The 17,238-nt window shown below is 64.7% G+C and overlaps 2 protein-coding genes across 2 annotated transcripts; one reads left to right on the plus strand and one right to left on the minus strand.

Moving 5' to 3' along the window:
* The first annotated feature begins 182 nt into the window (after positions 1–182).
* TYROBP (transmembrane immune signaling adaptor TYROBP) lies at positions 183–11,951 on the plus strand. Its single transcript, XM_065420480.1, has 5 exons — positions 183–339; positions 8,972–8,992; positions 10,180–10,317; positions 11,151–11,197; positions 11,644–11,951. The coding sequence occupies exons 1-5, from the start codon at positions 279–281 to the stop codon at positions 11,704–11,706; spliced, it is 330 nt and encodes a 109-aa protein (XP_065276552.1). The 5' UTR covers positions 183–278; the 3' UTR covers positions 11,707–11,951.
* A 2,684-nt stretch (positions 11,952–14,635) lies between these two features.
* HCST (hematopoietic cell signal transducer) lies at positions 14,636–16,882 on the minus strand. Its single transcript, XM_065420078.1, has 4 exons — positions 16,843–16,882; positions 15,525–15,551; positions 15,006–15,143; positions 14,636–14,679 (listed from the first exon to the last, which is right to left on the minus strand). Exons 1-4 carry the CDS (start codon positions 16,880–16,882, stop codon positions 14,636–14,638), a joined length of 249 nt encoding a protein of 82 aa, XP_065276150.1.
* Positions 16,883–17,238: the final 356 nt, after the last annotated feature.

Consider the following 17,238-nt stretch of genomic DNA (forward strand, 5'->3'; position numbering starts at 1 on the left):
GGGGTTGCAGTGGGGCAGGGGTGCAGAGGATTGCAGTGAGGTGAGGGGGGTGCAGTGCCAGGCACAGTGGGGAGGCAGTAGTTAACCCGCGGTGGGGGCGGGCTGTGCACTGCGGTCTCTAGCTCTTCCCCCCCCCCCCCCCCGGCCATATCCCTTCCTCTTTTCAAGGGTTTCCTGTCCGTGCTGTCGCTTGGCTCCGTCCCCAGCACCTGGCCCTTCCCGCGGGGACCCCAGCACCCGGCAGACGCCCCAGCCAGACACCTCCGCACCCCAGCACCATGGGACCTCCGGGCCCCTCACCCCTCCACGCCTTACTGGGCTTGGCCTGGGCGCTGCTCGGTGAGTCTGACACCCCCCCCCCAGCTCCCCCAAACCTCCCCTGCATTGCAGCTCCCCCAGATCTATCCCCTCCCCCACAGCCCACCAGACTTCTCCCCACAGCCCCCAAATCTATGCCCTCCCCCAAACAGCCCACCAGATCTATCCCCTCCCCCGCAGCCCACCAGACATCTCCCCACAGCCCCCAGATCTATCCCTCCCCCACACAGCCCCCAGATCTATCCCCTCCCCTGCAGCCCACCATATGTCTTCCCACAGCCCCCCAGATATATCCCCTCCCCCCCGCAGCCACCAAATCTATCCCCTCCCCCACAGCCCACCAGACTTCTCTCCACAGCCCCCAGATCTATCCCCTCTCCCACACCTCCTCCCATTAACACGAGTTGCCCCCCCCCCCGGGACCTGCCTTTCCCCCCTTCTCCCCCTTCATCAGAAGAGCCCCCCCCCACACACACACACACACTGCCTCCCAATATCTCCTCACCCCACCTGGGCAGAATACCATCATCCCCTATAGTGCCCCCCATCTCTATCACCACCTGCCCCCCCCAGCCCAGCCCCGCTCTCCACCAATACAATCCCCCCCCACCACAGCCCCAGCTCGTCTGCTCCCCCATCCTCCTTAGACTCCCCCACCAATCAACAGCCCCCCGGCACTCCAGAGGAGCATTGCCCATTGATGCCCATGGGATGCTGGGGACCCCTCCGGGCCTGGGGGGCAGTGGGGGCAGGAATGGGGGTCCCAGCAGGGTCCTGTCTCCTCGTCCATCGTGCCCCCAGCTCTGCTGTGGGCTTCCCAACCCCCCTTCTCCCAGGGCCTCCCCTTCTGCAACCCCTGCTGCTTCCCCTTTCCAAGAAGAGACTCAACAAAGAACAACACGAGGGGGATGGGCAAGGCCAGGACGCCTGGGTTCTCTCCCCAGCTCTGGGAGGGGAGTGGGGTCCAGTGGTTAGAGCGGGGGGGGGGCTGAGAGCCAGGACTCCTGGGTCTGGGAGGGGTGTGGGGTCTAGTGGTTAGAGCAGGGGAGTGCTGGGAGCCAGGACTCCTGGGTTCTCTCCCTGGCTCTGGGAGGGGAGTGGGGTCTAGTGGTTGGAGCAGGGGAGGCTGGGAGCCAGCTTGGAGCAGGAGTGTGTGGGGTTGGGATAGGGAGCCATGGCTCCTGGGTTCCACCCATGCAGGGCCTTGATCAAGTCCCTTACCCTTCTCAGTGCCTCAGTTTCCCTTGGCTGAGTGGTGTTAATGTGATGGCACAGATGGAGCTAGCAGTGGAAGTGGGGGGGGCACAAGCTGTCTGGGTGCCCGGGGGGGCTCAGGCTCCTACTTATGGGTCTCCCCTCCCCCCACACTTCTCTGTATCCTTCCTCCTTCAATCTCCAGCTGTAGCGTGCTTCAAAATACCCAGCCACAGGACTCGAGCTTCCGGCCGCCTCAGCCCTGGCATACCCTGGTCACAATAACGCAATGGAACCCAGAAGTCTGGGCTCCAAGCCCCATCTGCTCTAACCACTAGACCCTACTGCCTTCCCAGACCTAGGGAGAGGACCCAGGAGTCCTGGTGCCAGCCCCAGGGGTTTCTGGTCCATGGGGGTCATTGGTACAGCGCCCCAGTGGCATGGTGACGTCAGGGTGTTAGACACAGCCTAAGGGAGGGACAGAGGGCGGGAGATGGGGGGGGGGCGGAATCCTGCTGCCCCCCCCCCTCCCCCAGTACAAACACAGAGCGGGGGCAGGCCTCAAGCAGAGAAACCAGAGGTGTGAAACTGACCACGGGCCCTGCAACAGCTAGGGCCAGGCAAATGGATTGGAAACACATCACTTGCAGAGCTGGGGGGGGGGGGGTCACTGCACAGATACCACATGGGAGCTGAGATCACAACCCAGCCCTGCCCCCGCTGCAGTCAGGGGGTGACTCCGGATCGACCCCGGGGGAGCTGAGATCAGAACCCAGCCCTGCCCCCGCTGCAGTCAGGGGGTGACTCCGGATCGTTCCGGGGGAGCTGAGATCAGAACCCAGTCCTGCCCCCGCTGCAGTCAGGGGGTAACTCCGGATCGACCCCGGGGGAGCTATCAGAACCCAGCCCTGCCCCCGCTGCAGTCAGGGGGTGACTCCGGATCGTTCCGGGGGAGCTGAGATCAGAACCCAGTCCTGCCCCCGCTGCAGTCAGGGGGTAACTCCGGATCGACCCGGGGGGAGCTATCAGAACCCAGCCCTGCCCCCGCTGCAGTCAGGGGGTGACTCCGGATCGTTCCGGGGGAGCTGAGATCAGAACCCAGCCCTGCCCCCGCTGCAGTCAGGGGGTAACTCCGGATCGTTCCGGGGGGAGCTGAGATCAGAACCCAGCCCTGCCCCCGCTGCAGTCAGGGGGTGACTCCGGATCGACCCCGGGGGAGCTATCAGAACCCAGCCCTGCCCCCGCTGCAGTCAGGGGGTGACTCCGGATCGACCCCGGGGGAGCTGAGAGCAGAACCCAGCCCTGCCCCCGCTGCAGTCAGGGGGTGACTCCGGATCGACCCCAGGGGAGCTGAGATCAGAACCCAGCCCTGCCCCCGCTGCAGTCAGGGGGTGACTCCGGATCGACCCCGGGGCAGCTGAGATCAGAACCCAGCCCTGCCCCCGCTGCAGTCAGGGGGTGACTCCGGATCGACCCCGGGGGAGCTGAGATCAGAACCCAGCCCTGCCCCCGCTGCAGTCAGGGGGTGACTCCGGATCGACCCGGGGGGAGCTGAGATCAGAACCCAGCCCTGCCCCCGCTGCAGTCAGGGGGTGACTCCGGATCGACCCGGGGGGAGCTGAGATCAGAACCCAGCCCTGCCCCCGCTGCAGTCAGGGGCTGACTCCGGATCGACCCCAGGGGAGCTATCAGAAGCCAGCCCTGCCCCCGCTGCAGTCAGGGGGTGACTCCAGATCGACCCCGGGGGGGGGGGGGGGGAAGGTCACTGCACAGATACCACATGGGAGCTGAGATCACAACCCAGTCCTGCCCCCGCTGCAGTCAGGGGGTAACTCCGGATCGTTCCGGGGGAGCTGAGATCAGAACCCAGCCCTGCCCCCGCTGCAGTCAGGGGGTGACTCCGGATCGACCCCGGGGGAGCTATCAGAACCCAGCCCTGCCCCCGCTGCAGTCAGGGGGTGACTCCGGATCGACCCTGGGGGAGCTGAGAGCAGAACCCAGCCCTGCCCCCGCTGCAGTCAGGGGGTGACTCCGGATCGACCCCAGGGGAGCTGAGATCAGAACCCAGCCCTGCCCCCGCTGCAGTCAGGGGGTGACTCCGGATCGACCCCGGGGCAGCTGAGATCAGAACCCAGCCCTGCCCCCGCTGCAGTCAGGGGGTGACTCCGGATCGACCCCGGGGGAGCTGAGATCAGAACCCAGCCCTGCCCCCGCTGCAGTCAGGGGGTGACTCCGGATCGACCCGGAGGGAGCTGAGATCAGAACCCAGCCCTGCCCCCGCTGCAGTCAGGGGGTGACTCCGGATCGACCCGGGGGGAGCTGAGATCAGAACCCAGCCCTGCCCCCTCTGCAGTCAGGGGGTGACTCCGGATCGACCCCGGGGGAGCTGAGATCAGAACCTAGCCCTGCCCCTGCTGCAGTCAGGGGGTGACTCCGGATCGACCCGGGGGGAGCTGAGATCAGAACCCAGCCCTGCCCCCGCTGCAGTCAGGGGGTGACTCCAGATCGACCCGGGGGGAGCTGAGATCAGAACCCAGCCCTGCCCCCTCTGCAATCAGGGGGTGACTCCGGATCGACCCCGGGGAGCTGAGATCAGAACCCAGCCCTGGTCCCGCTGCAGTCAGGGGGTGACTCCGGATCGACCCGGGGGGAGCTATCAGAACCCAGCCCTGCCCCCGCTGCAGTCAGGGGGTGACTCCGGAACGTTTCGGGGGAGCTGAGATCAGAACCCAGCCCTGCCCCCGCTGCAGTCAGGGGGTGACTCCAGATCGACCCCGGGGGAGCTATCAGAACCCAGCCCTGCCCCCGCTGCAGTCAGGGGGTGACTCTGGATCGACTCCGGGGGAGCTATCAGAACCCAGCCCTGCCCCAGCTGCAGTCAGGGGGTGACTCCAGATCGACCCCGGGGGAGCTATCAGAACCTAGCCCTGCCCCCTCTGCAGTCAGGGGGTGACTCCGGATCGACCCCGGGGGAGCTGAGAGCAGAACCCAGCCCTGCCCCCGCTGCAGTCAGGGGGTGACTCCGGATCGTTCCGGGGGGAGCTGAGATCAGAACCCAGCCCTGCGCCCGCTGCAGTCAGGGGGTGACTCCGGATCGTTCCGGGGGGAGCTGAGATCAGAACCCAGCCCTGCCCCCGCTGCAGTCAGGGGGTGACTCCGGATCGACCCCGGGGGAGCTGAGAGCAGAACCCAGCCCTGCCCCCGCTGCAGTCAGGGGGTGACTCCGGATCGTTCCGGGGGAGCTGAGATCAGAACCCAGCCCTGCCCCCGCTGCAGTCAGGGGGTGACTCCGGATCGACCCCGGGGGAGCTATCAGAACCCAGCCCTGCCCCCGCTGCAGTCAGGAGGTGACTCCGGATCGACCCCGGGGGAGCTGAGATCAGAACCCAGCCCTGCCCCCGCTGCAGTTAGGGGGTGACTCTGGAACGACCCGGGGGGAGCTATCAGAACCCAGCCCTGCCCCCGCTGCAGTCAGGGGGTGACTCCGGATCGACCCCGGGGGAGCTGAGAGCAGAACCCAGCCCTGCCCCCGCTGCAGTCAGGGGGTGACTCCGGATCGTTCCGGGGGAGCTGAGATCAGAACCCAGCCCTGCCCCCGCTGCAGTCAGGGGGTGACTCCGGATCGACCCCGGGGGAGCTATCAGAACCCAGCCCTGCCCCCGCTGCAGTCAGGGGGTGACTCCGGATCGACCCCGGGGGAGCTGAGATCAGAACCCAGCCCTGCCCCCGCTGCAGTTAGGGGGTGACTCTGGAACGACCCGGGGGGAGCTATCAGAACCCAGCCCTGCCCCCGCTGCAGTCAGGGGGTGACTCCGGATCGACCCCGGGGGAGCTGAGAGCAGAACCCAGCCCTGCCCCCGCTGCAGTCAGGGGGTGACTCCGGATCGTTCCGGGGGAGCTGAGATCAGAACCCAGCCCTGCCCCCGCTGCAGTCAGGGGGTGACTCCGGATCGACCCCGGGGGAGCTATCAGAACCCAGCCCTGCCCCCGCTGCAGTCAGGGGGTGACTCCGGATCGACCCCGGGGGAGCTGAGATCAGAACCCAGCCCTGCCCCCGCTGCAGTCAGGGGGTGACTCCGGATCGTTCCAGGGGAGCTGAGATCAGAACCCAGCCCTGACCCCGCTGCAGTCAGGGGGTGACTCCGGATCGTTCCGGGGGAGCTATCAGAACCCAGCCCTGCCCCCGCTGCAGTCAGGGGGTGACTCCAGATCGACCCCGGGGGAGCTATCAGAACCCAGCCCTGCCCCCTCTGCAGTCAGGGGGTGACTCCGGATCGACCCCGGGGGAGCTGAGAGCAGAACCCAGCCCTGCCCCCGCTGCAGTCAGGGGGTGACTCCGGATTGACCCGGGGGGAGCTATCAGAACCCAGCCCTGCCCCCACTGCAGTCAGGGAGTGACTCCGGATTGACCGCGGGGGAGCTGAGATCAGAACCCAGCCCTGCCCCCTCTGCAGTCAGGGGGTGACTCCAGATCGTTCCGGGGGAGCTGAGATCAGAACCCAGCCCTGCCCCCGCTGCAGTCAGGGGCTGACTCCGGATTGAGCCGGGGGGAGCTGAGATCAGAACCCAGCCCTGCCCCCGCTGCAGTCAGGGGGTGACTCCGGATCATTCCGTGGGGAGCTGAGAGCAGAACCCAGCCCTGCCCTGGCTGCAGTCAGGGGGTGACTCCGGATCGACCCCGGGGGAGCTGAGATCAGAACCCAGCCCTGCCCCCGCTGCAGTCAGGGGGTGACTCCGGATCGACCCGGGGGGAGCTATCAGAACCCAGCCCTGCCCCCGCTGCAGTCAGGGGGTGACTCCGGATCGTTCCGGGGGAGCTGAGATCAGAACCCAGCCCTGCCCCCGCTGCAGTCAGGGGGTAACTCCGGATCGACCCCGGGGGAGCTATCAGAACCCAGCCCTGCCCCCGCTGCAGTCAGGGGGTGACTCCGGATCGTTCCGGGGGAGCTGAGATCAGAACCCAGCCCTGCCCCCGCTGCAGTCAGGGGGTGACTCCGGATCGACCCCGGGGGGAGCTGAGATCAGAACCCAGCCCTGCCCCCTCTGCTATCAGGGGATGACTCCGGATCGTTCCGGGGGAGCTGAGATCAGAACCCAGCCCTGCCCCCGCTGCAGTCAGGGGGTGACTCCAGATCGACTCCGGGGGGAGCTGAGATCAGAACCCAGCCCTGCCCCCGCTGCAGTCAGGGGGTGACTCCGGATCGTTCCGGGGGGAGCTGAGATCAGAACACAGCCCTGCCCCCGCTGCAGTCAGGGGGTGACTCCGGATCGTTCCGGGGGGAGCTGAGATCAGAACCCAGCCCTGCCCCCGCTGCAGTCAGGGGGTGACTCCGGATCGTTCCGGGGGGAGCTGAGATCAGAACCCAGCCCTGCCCCCGCTGCAGTCAGGGGGTGACTCCGGATCGACCCCGGGGGAGCTGAGATCAGAACCCAGCCCTGCCCCCGCTGCAGTCAGGGGGTGACTCCGGATCGACCCGGGGGGAGCTGAGATCAGAACCCAGCCCTGCCCCCGCTGCAGTCAGGGGGTGACTCCGGATCGACTCCGAGGGAGCTGAGATCAGAACCCAGCCCTGCCCCCGCTGCAGTCAGGGGGTGACTCCGGATCGACCCCGGGGGAGCTGAGATCAGAACCCAGCCCTGCCCCCTCTGCAGTCAGGGGGTGACTCCGGATCGACCCCGGGGGAGCTGAGATCAGAACCCAGCCCTGCCCCCGCTGCAGTCAGGGGGTGACTCCGGATCGACCCCGGGGGTGCTGAGATCAGAACCCAGCCCTGCCCCCGCTGCAGTCAGGGGGTGACTCCGGATCGACCCTGGCGGGAGCTGAGATCAGAACCCAGCCCTGCCCCCGCTGCAGTCAGGGGGTGACTCCGGATCGACCCCGGGGGGAGCTGAGAGCAGAACCCAGCCCTGCCCCCGCTGCAGTCAGGGGGTGACTCCGGATCGTTCCGGGGGAGCTGAGATCAGAACCCAGCCCTTCCCCCGCTGCAGTCAGGGGGTGACTCCGGATCGACCCCGGGGGAGCTGAGATCAGAACCCAGCCCTGCCCCCGCTGCAGTCAGGGGGTGACTCCGGATCGACCCCGGGGGAGCTGAGATCAGAACCCAGCCCTGCCCCCGCTGCAGTCAGGGGGTGACTCCGGATCGACCCCAGGGGAGCTGAGATCACAACCCAGCCCTGCCCCCGCTGCAGTCAAGGGGTGACTCCGGATCGACCCGGGGGGGGCTGAGATCAGAACCCAGCCCTGCCCCCGCTGCAGTCAGGGGGTGACTCCGGATCGACCCCGGGGGGAGCTGAGATCAGAACCCAGCCCTGCCCCCGCTGCAGTCAGGGGGTGACTCCGGATCGACCCCGGGGGGAGCTGAGATCAGAACCCAGCCCTGCCCCCGCTGCAGTCAGGGGGTGACTCCGGATCGACCCCGGGGGGAGCTGAGATCAGAACCCAGCCCTGCCCCCGCTGCAGTCAGGGGGTGACTCCGGATCGACCCCGCGGGGAGCTGAGATCAGAACCCAGCCCTGCCCCCGCTGCAGTCAGGGGGTGACTCCGGATCGACCCTGGGGGGAGCTGAGAGCAGAACCCAGCCCTGCCCCCGCTGCAGTCAGGGGGTGACTCCGGATCGTTCCGGGGGAGCTGAGATCAGAACCCAGCCCTGCCCCCACTGCAGTCAGGGGTGACTCCGGATCGAGCTGGGGGAGCTGAGATCAGGACAGTCTCGGAGATAGGAACTTCGGAAGGGACTTTGCCCAAGGTCTCAGAGTGAAGCTGGAGCCGTGTCCGTGCTAGGCGGATGTTAGCGCAGAGGGCTGGGGAGGGAACATTGTTATTGGATCGAGGTGCGCTGTGGAGCGACAGAGCGAGCCGGGGAGCCACAGGCCCCTGGCGATGGACCCCACGGAGCTCGACCACTCAGCTCAGCCCAGCAGCCCCATGGCCCATAAGAGCGATTCACTCCCCTGCCCGCCTCCTCGTGCAAATTATCCAACTTACACAGTAGTCCAGGGGCAGATCTGGGACGAGAACCCAGGAGTCCTGGCTCCCAGCCCCCCCTGCTCTAACCACTAGCCCCCACTTCTCTCCCAGAGCTGGGGAGAGAACCCAGGAGTCCTGGCCCCCAGACCCCCCTGGTCTAACCACTACCCGCACTGCCCTTCCAGAGCTGGGGAGAGAACCCAGGAGTCCTGGCCCCCAGACCCCCCTGCTCTAACCGCTAGCTCCCACTTCCCTCCCAGAGCTGGGGAGAGAACCCAGGAGTCCTAGCCCCCAACCCCCCCTGCTCTAACCACTAGCCCCCACTTCCCTCCCACAGCTGGGGAGAGAACCCAGGAGTCCTAGCCCCTAACCCCTCCCCGCTCTAACCACTAGCCCCCACTTCCCTCCCACAGCTGGGGAGAGAACCCAGGAGTCCTGGCTCCCAGCCCCCCCTCTAACCATTAGACTGAGGAACTTTTCTTTGTCTTGCAGGTTCTGTTAACGCACAGAGAGGTGAGGAGCCGCCCCACACCTAGGGGCTGCAACTTGGGGGGGCTGGGGGCTGGCCACGCCCCCTGGCTTGAGGGGGTTTCCAGGGTTTCCAGTTTGGTTCAGTGGCTCTCAGCTGCCCCCCACACTCCCACTATACAAATTGTTCCAGCACCCCTGCCCCACACCCCATTCCTTCCCTGCCCCCCAGCTCACTGCCCTGCCCCCCTCCGTCTCTACTCCCCCTCCCTGCCCCCCACTGCCTCTACTCCCCACCCTGCCCCACACCCCATTCCGTCCCTGCCCCCCAGCTCGCTTCCCTGCCCCCCTGCGTCTCTACTCCCCCTCCCTGCTCCCCACTGCCTCTACTCCCCCACCCTGCCCCACACCCCATTCGGTCCCTGCCCCCCAGCTCGTTTCCCTGCCCCCCTGCGTCTCTACTCCCCCTCCCTGCCCCCCACTGCCTCTACTCCCCCACCCTGCCCCCCAGCTCGCTTCCCTGCCCCCCAGCTCGCTTCCCTGCCCCCTGCGTCTCTACTCCCCCTCCCTGCCCCCCACTGCCTCTACTCCCCACCCTGCCCCACACCCCATTCCGTCCCTGCCCCCCAGCTCGCTTCTCTGCCCCCCTGCGTCTCTATTCCCCCTCCCTGCCCCCCACTGCCTCTACTCCCCCACCCTGCCCCACACCCCATTCCGTCCCTGCCCCCCAGCTCGCTTCCCTGCCCCCTGCGTCTCTACTCCCCCTCCCTGCCCCCCACTGCCTCTACTCCCCCACCCTGCCCCACACCCCATTCCTTCCCTGCTCCCCAGCTCGGTTCCCTCCCCTCCCTGCCCCCCTGCATCTCTACTCCCCCACCCCCTCCCTGTCCCCACAGCCCTTCTCTGCCCCACCACTCTGGTCTCAGCCCCCTGCTCCCCACACCCCCTTGCCTTTTTCCTACCCCCCCCCCCCAGCTGGCTACCCTCCATTTCGTGCCCCCTTGCCTTCTCTCTCTGCCCCCCTCCCGCAGTCCCACACAACCCCCACCCCTCCCCTCCTGGCCCCCTGCTCCCAACCCCCCTTTCCTTCTCTCCCTGCCCCCCCACTCCCCAATCTCCTTACCCTCCTCCCCCCACACCCTGCCCCTCTCCCACCCTCTCTCCTCCGCCCCATACTCCACAGATCCATTGCTCGATGCCCATCTCTCTCTCTCCCCCCCCCCCCCGCCCAGATTGCACTGGCTGCCCCCAGCTGAGCGGGGGGCTGATCGCGGGGCTGGTCGTGGGGGACCTGCTGCTGACGCTGCTCATCGCTCTGGCTGTCTACTGCCTGGCCGGCAAGATCCACCTCCACCGGGGGAGCGCACAGGGTACGGCACCGGGGAGCGCGCTAGGGCCGGGGGGTGCACAGGGGGTGGGGGTCATAGAGGGAACGGGGGGCACCCAGGGGATGGGGTAGGGGAGAAATTGAGGGGCAGCCAGGAGGTGGAGCAGGGGAAGAGTTGGGGGTGCACAGGGTATGGGGTTGGGGGTCATACAGGGAATGGGGGGCACCCAGGTGATGGGATAGGGGAGGAATTTGGGGTGCACAGGGTATGGGATTGGGGGTCATACAGGGAATGGGGGGCACCCAGGGGATGGGGCGGGGGAAGGATCAGGGGCCAGCCAGGGTATGGGGCAGGGGAGGAATTGGGGGTGCACATGGTATGGGGTTGGGGGTCATATAGGGAACGGGGGGCACCCAGGGGATGGGGCAGGGGAGGAATTGGGGTGCACATGGTATGGGGTTGGGGGTCATACAGGGAATGGGGGGCACCCAGGGGATGGGGCAGGGGAGGAATTTGGGGGGTGCACAGGGTATGGGGTTGGGGGTCATACAGGGAACGGGGGCACCTAGGGGATGGGGCAGGGGAGGAATTTGGGGGGTGCACAGGGTATGGGGTTGGGGGTCATACAGGGAACAGGGGGCACCCAGGGGACGGGGCGGGGGAAGGATCGGGGCCAGCCAGGGGATGGGGTTGGGGAGGGGCCAGGGACACCTGGGAAAACGGGGGGCTCCCAGCGAGAAGGGTTCAGTGGGACTGCATGGGAGGGAATGTCTCTGCTGCCACCTGCTGTCAGGATGGGCCCTGCTCTCCCTGTGTCCGTTTGTCCCTGCTCACCCCCTGCACGCACAGACGGATGTTTATTTCTTTCCCCCCAGGGGAGGTCAAGAAGCCCCCCGCCCCTGAGACGGAGTCGCCGTACCAGGTGAGCATGACCTGCTGTTTCCACTGGCCCCAGACCCTCGACCCCACAATGTATCACGACCGGGCTTGTCTCAGCCACGTGTCAGGGCCCCGCACTGACCAGAGTGCCTGGGGATTTGCCCTCAGTTACAGCCACTAGCTGGCAGGGATCTCGACTCCTGACTGCTACTAATGATCCTTAGCACCATCACTTACTCTCCCAGAACCTGCACAGGGAGGGGGCAGGGAAAATAGCATTAGCCCTGTTTGATATGATGGGGAAACCAAGGCACAGATCAGGATATGATTTGAATTGGTGGCAGAGTAGGGGATAGAACCCAGGAGTCCTGGCTCCCAGTCCCCCTGCTCTAACCACTAGACCCCACTGCCCTCCCAGTGCTGGGGTAGAACCTAGGAGTCCTGGCTCCCAGGAGCCCTCTCTGACGCTCTCCGTTTCTCCTCTTGTAGGAGCTCCAGGGTCAGAGGATGGATATTTACAGTGACCTGAAGAAATCGGGAGCCAATTATTAATGCCACGTCTCCGTCCCACGCCCGCTCTGCACCCAAGCGGCTAGTGCCAGGGTGTCAAATCCATGCAGCCTTCATTGTTTATCTCCATGCCACCCGCTCTGAGCACCGTTCCGTGCAAACATGCAGTCCCCCTAAATCTGCAGCATTGATCCCACCCCGCATAGGTGCCGACTCCGTGGGTGCTCCGGGGCTGGAATACCAATGGGGAAAAATTGGTGGGTGCTCTGCACCCACCAGCAGCTCCCCGTCCCCCCGCCCCAGCTCACCTCCGCCTCCTCCCCTGAGCGCCCCACCACGTCCTTCTTCTCCCTCCTCCCTCCCAGCGCTTACGCCGCGAAACACCTGTTTCGCGTGGCAAGCGCTGGGAGGGAGGGGGGAGGAGGAGGAATGCACCACGCTCGGAGAAGAGGCGAAGCCGGGGTGGGGAATTGGGGAGGGGCCAATAGGGGCAGGGAGGGGGCGGAGTCGGGCAGGGCCGGGGCAGGGGGGCGTGAGCACCCACCGGCGCCAAGGAAAGTTCTTCAGAGATGCATTTCCTCTCTGCTGGACTCATTTAATCTCCAGTTCAAGTGCCCTGCTTGTGTCCGGATGAGGGGGTTAGAAAGACCCCAACCCTGCTCCCTGGTCGTGGTTTTGCGATCTTAACAAAGTTTTTTGACTTGGAATTTCCTTCCTTGCTGTTTTTCTCCTCAACATTATTAGTACAATTTCAGCTTTAACAAAGTCTTTTCGCCGGGAATTTTCTTAGTCGTTTTCCCTTCATCAAAGTTATTGGTACAATTTCAACGTTAGCAACGTTTCTTGCTTGGGAGTTTCCTGACTTGCTTTTTTTCCGTTAAAGTTCTTGGGCTGATGTTAACAACGTTTTTTGGCTGGAAATTTCCAAAGTTGCTGTTTTGCTTTATTGAAATTCTTTGTCCTGTTTCTATTTAAATGAAATTTTTAGCTTGTGAATTATCATAGTTTTTCTCTATTCCATCCCTGTTGCTATTACTGGCCCTATGTCAGTGTTAAAGTTTTTGTGACTGGGAGGTTTCTTGGTTGCCGTTTTTTCCTGGTTAAAGCTATTGGTACAATTTCCACGTTAACAAAGTTTTTTCGGCCGGGAATTTCTCAAATGAGTTATTTTTGTTTGTGTTGAAGTGCTTGGTACGATTTCAAGTTTAATAAAGCTTATTTGCTGAGAGTTTCCTCTGAGGCAGATGCATCTGTTGACACAACAAGGAGCAATGGTCTCAAGTTGCAGTGGGGGAGGTCTAGGTTGGATATTAGGAAACATTATTTCACTAGGAGGGTGGTGAAGCACTGGAATGGGTTACCTAGGGAGGTGGTGGAATCTCCTTCCTTAGAGGTTTTTAAGGCCCGGCTTGACAAAGCCCCAGCTGGGATGATTTAGTTGGGGTTGGTCCTGCTGCTTTGAGCAGGGGGTTGGACTAGATGACCTCCTGAGGTCCCTTCCAACCCTGATATTCTATGATTCTATCTCAGCACCTGGTGAGCCATCACCATGAGGTGTTGTGTGCAGCTGTTATCCCGCTGCCTCGCCCCAGAGGTGGCTGCATCTCAGCGCCGAGTGAGTCATGCCTGTAGCTAAGATGTCTAAAGTGCTGGCGCCCCCTAGAGAGGAAAGCCCCCATGTTCCATTCCCTGCACCCCTGAGCTAGCCAGACCCAAATCCTGGGACTGGATGGGAGCCGGTGCCCCCAGAGGGGAAAGACCCGGTGTCCCATTCCCCACCCCCCTGAGAGCCAGCCAGTCACCGCCCTGGGGCTGGATTGGAGCCAGCAACCCCTAGAGGGGCACTGAGCTGCAGAGAACAGGGTGGGGGCTCAGTAGGGGGTGCCGTGCTGCAGGGAGTCACAATAAAGCACCACTGGAGTCAATATAAACAGGCCCCACTTGTTTTAATGGGAAAGATGAAGAGAAGTAGTTAGGCGGCTTATAGCTCCAAATCCTTTGACACTTGGGGCTGATGGGGGTCGGGTGGGGGCAGAGGGGGTGTCTTCTATTTCCTCCCCCCTTCCCTGGGGGTGGCTGGGTAGCACCCCCAAAAGTTGGCCCTCCCTCAGCGTTAGCCCAGAAGCTCACTGGCTCCCTTTCATTGCCCCCCAATGTCAGCCCCCACCAGCTTCCCCCCTGCCCAGATCTGGGGTGTCCCTCTGGCAATTGGGGTGTTTCCCTCACGGATCCAGCCCTTCCCCTGCTAGGAATGGAGGTAAATTCTGCACCCCCTGAGCAGGTCCCAGAGTCCCCCCCTCCAGGGCTCAGCCCCCCCAAACTACAATCCCCCTAAAAAGGGGAATGTGAGCCCCCAAAACGACTGCCTTTACATTCACCCCCAAACTGGGGAAAGCCCTTGGGATTGGCCATGAAACTGGGAACCCCCAGCAACACCCAAACTGGGGCTAGGGCATGTGATTCTGTCACCAAACAGCAGGGGGCACTGGGGAGCCAAGAGTCCATCTGACTGCACCCCAAATCCCTGACCACATCAGCCTCCCAAGCCGGCGCCCCCTAGAGGGGAAAGGCCCTGTGTCCCATTCCTCACCCCCCCCCAAGCCAGCCAGTCCCCCGATCTGGGGCTGGATTGGAGTCAGCACTCCCTAGAGGGGAAAGCCCCCGTGTCCCATTTCTCCCCCCCCCCCCCCACCCCTGAGCCATCCAGTCCCCCGACCTGGGGCTGCATTGGAGCCAGCGCCGCCCAGAGGGGAAAGGCCCCATGTCCCATTCTCCGCCTCTGTGGGCCAGCCAGTCCGCACCCTGGGGCCAGATCGGAGCCGGTGCCTCCTAGAGGGGAAAGGCACCATGTCCCATGTGTTGGGGCAAGGAAGTGCTGGTATCTGTGGAGAAGGTCTATCTCCCGGTGGTGAGGATGGTGTCTGTAGTGGGATCAGCTAGGTACTGAGGGGAGGGGTGGGGGGGGGGAGGGTCAGTTGACTCTTCCAGGCATGTTCATATAAACCTTCTGGTCTTCTACAGAGAGAGACAAGCAAAGAGCTTCCGTTAGCAAACAGCCAGTCTGATTCGGGAGGAGGGGAAATGGCAGTGGGGCAGGGGGTGGTGTAGGGGTGGGGATCCCGGCAACAGGAGAGGGGGTGGCATGGGGGGATCCAGTGAGGCAGGGGATGATGTGGGGCACACAGGCTGGGGGGGATCCCAGCAGCGGGGGAGAAGGCAATAGGCCTGGCAGTGGGGGAGGGGGTGGCACGGGGGGAATCCTGGTAGTGGGGGAGGGGCAGTAGGCTGGGGGGATCCCAGCAGTGGGGGAGGGATTGGGGGTTCTCCGCCCCCCCACTCACCGCTGTTGCCCGTGGGTTTGCCGCAGCGCTTGGTGCAGTGATACACCCCAGCGATGAGGAACAGGGTGAAGATGAGGTCGCCGATCACCACGCCGACGATGACGGGCGTCTGGATCTGGTAGCAATCCCCACACGGCCCTGCAGGAGAGCGGCTGTGAGCCCCATAACGCAGCGCGGGATTAGGGGCACCGGGCTGCAGGGAACAGGGTGAGGGCTAAGCAGGGGGCGCTGTGCTGTGGGGAGCGGGGGGGGCTCAGCAGGGGGCGCTGTGCTGTGGGGAGCGGGGCGGGGGGCTCAGCAGGGGGTGCTCTGCTGCAGGGAGCAGGGGGGCTCAGCAGGGGGCGCTGTGCTGTGGGGAGCAGGGGGGCTCAGCAGGGGGCGCTGTGCTGCAGGGAGTGGGGCCAGTGGGTGTGTTTGCTGCCCCCTGCTGGAGGGGCTGAGCCCTGTGCTGTGTGTGGGGGCCTCCTCCCCCCCGCAGTCCCGCTCTCCGTGGCTCGGCTCCGTCTGGCTTTCACTCACCCTGTCCCTGAGCGGAGACGGCGTCTGCTGTGGAGAGAAAGGAAACGGGGGTGATCCAGCTCCAGCTCCCCTTCTACGAGCATCTGCCCCCGTGCCCCCCTCATCCCCTCCCCCACACAACGCCCCCACGCCCTAACCCCCCCTTGGCCCCTGCCCCGCTGATACAGTAACTCAGCCGTTCCCTGTTGGGTTACTAGATAACGATTAAAAACCCAAGGAAATTCCCTCCCCAAAAACTCCGTTTAGCTGCAATTCAATTGGCTTCCTTCTGCTCCGCCCCCACTGCAGCTCCTCCCCCCCCAGCCAGAGCTCTGCTGGTGCCCCTCACTCCCGACCCACAGCCCCCTGCCAGCCCAGCCCTGGGCTCCCCACCCCCCAGCTCTGACCCACAGCCCCCCTTGCTGTACAGAGCAGTACCCAGTTTCCTTGCCCAGCTGTGGGGGGCTCTGGCTGTGGATATGTGGGGGCTGAGGGGTGGGGAATGGCCACTCTGGGGGGGAGGAGCCAGGTGTGCTCACGACCCCCCTAGGCAGCATCTGGGGTTCAGCCGGGAAGAGGAAGCGAAAGTGAAGTTTGAGACACTTCCCTGTTCCTGCTCCCAGCCAGGGGATTGCACAAGGGGATGTGACAGCAGCAGGAGCTCACGGAAACTTCTTCCCTGGGGAGATCGGCCTGACCCCCACCCTGCCACCCTCCCAGCCAGGGCCAGCCTCCATCCCCCACCCCCTCCCCTCGGGTCACAGCCCGCCATGCCCACAGCTCCCCCCATCTGTCACTTAGTACAAGGGAATTGCCCCAGAGCCTGGGAGCCCGGACTCCTGGGTTCCCCCCACTGTGGCCAGCGGAGAGAGGTCTAGTGGATTAGAGCGGGGGCAGAGGGGTTGCGAGCAGGACTCCTGGGTTCTGTCCCCGGCGCTGGGAGGGGAGTGGAGTCTAGTGGGTTAGAGCAGGGGGGCTGGGAGCCCGGACTCCTGGGTTCTCCCCACTGCTGCCAGCAGAGTGGGGTCTAGTGGATTAGAGCAAGGGGGCCGGGGGCCAGGACTCCTGGATTCTGTCCCCAGTGCTGGGAGGGGAGTGGGGTCTAGTGGGTTACAGCGGAGGGGGCAGAGGGGTTGCAAGCCAGGACTCCTGGGTTCTGTCCCTGGCACTGGGAGGGGAGTGGGGTCTAGTGGTTTAGAGCAGGGGCGCTGGGAGCCTGGACTCATGGGTTCTCCCCACTGCTGCCAGCGGAGTGGGGCCTAGTGGATTAGAGCGGGGGCGGAGGGGTTGGGAGCCAGGACTCCTGGGTTCTCTCCGCAGGCACCCGGTGGACACTCACCAATCAGGAGGCAGAGGAAGGGCAGGGCAGGGCCCCACATGGTGAGCTAGCCCCGGGCAGGTCTACGGGCAGTGCAGCCACTCTCCCCTCCAGCAGCGGCCAGGCGATTGCTACATGTTTGTGACTTTCCCCCTGGGGCCCAGCACCCGTCACAGTCACCCACATCCGGGGCTGGAGCGCGGCCCAGGCAGACCATGGCAAGACACACAGGATGTGGGGGAGGGCAGAGCGCAGGGGCTGAGTCACATTTGCCAGCCAGAGGCTGTTGCTATGCCCCCGCCCCCCGCTCTAACCACTAGACCCCCTCTCCTCTCAGAGCCAGGGAGAGAACCCAGGAGTTCTGGTTCCCAGCCCCCCCGCTGTAACCCAGACACCCGCTGAGGGTCTGGACCCACT

This window comes from Emys orbicularis, chromosome 20 (genome assembly GCF_028017835.1).
Source record: "Emys orbicularis isolate rEmyOrb1 chromosome 20, rEmyOrb1.hap1, whole genome shotgun sequence".
NCBI lineage: Eukaryota > Metazoa > Chordata > Testudines > Emydidae > Emys > Emys orbicularis.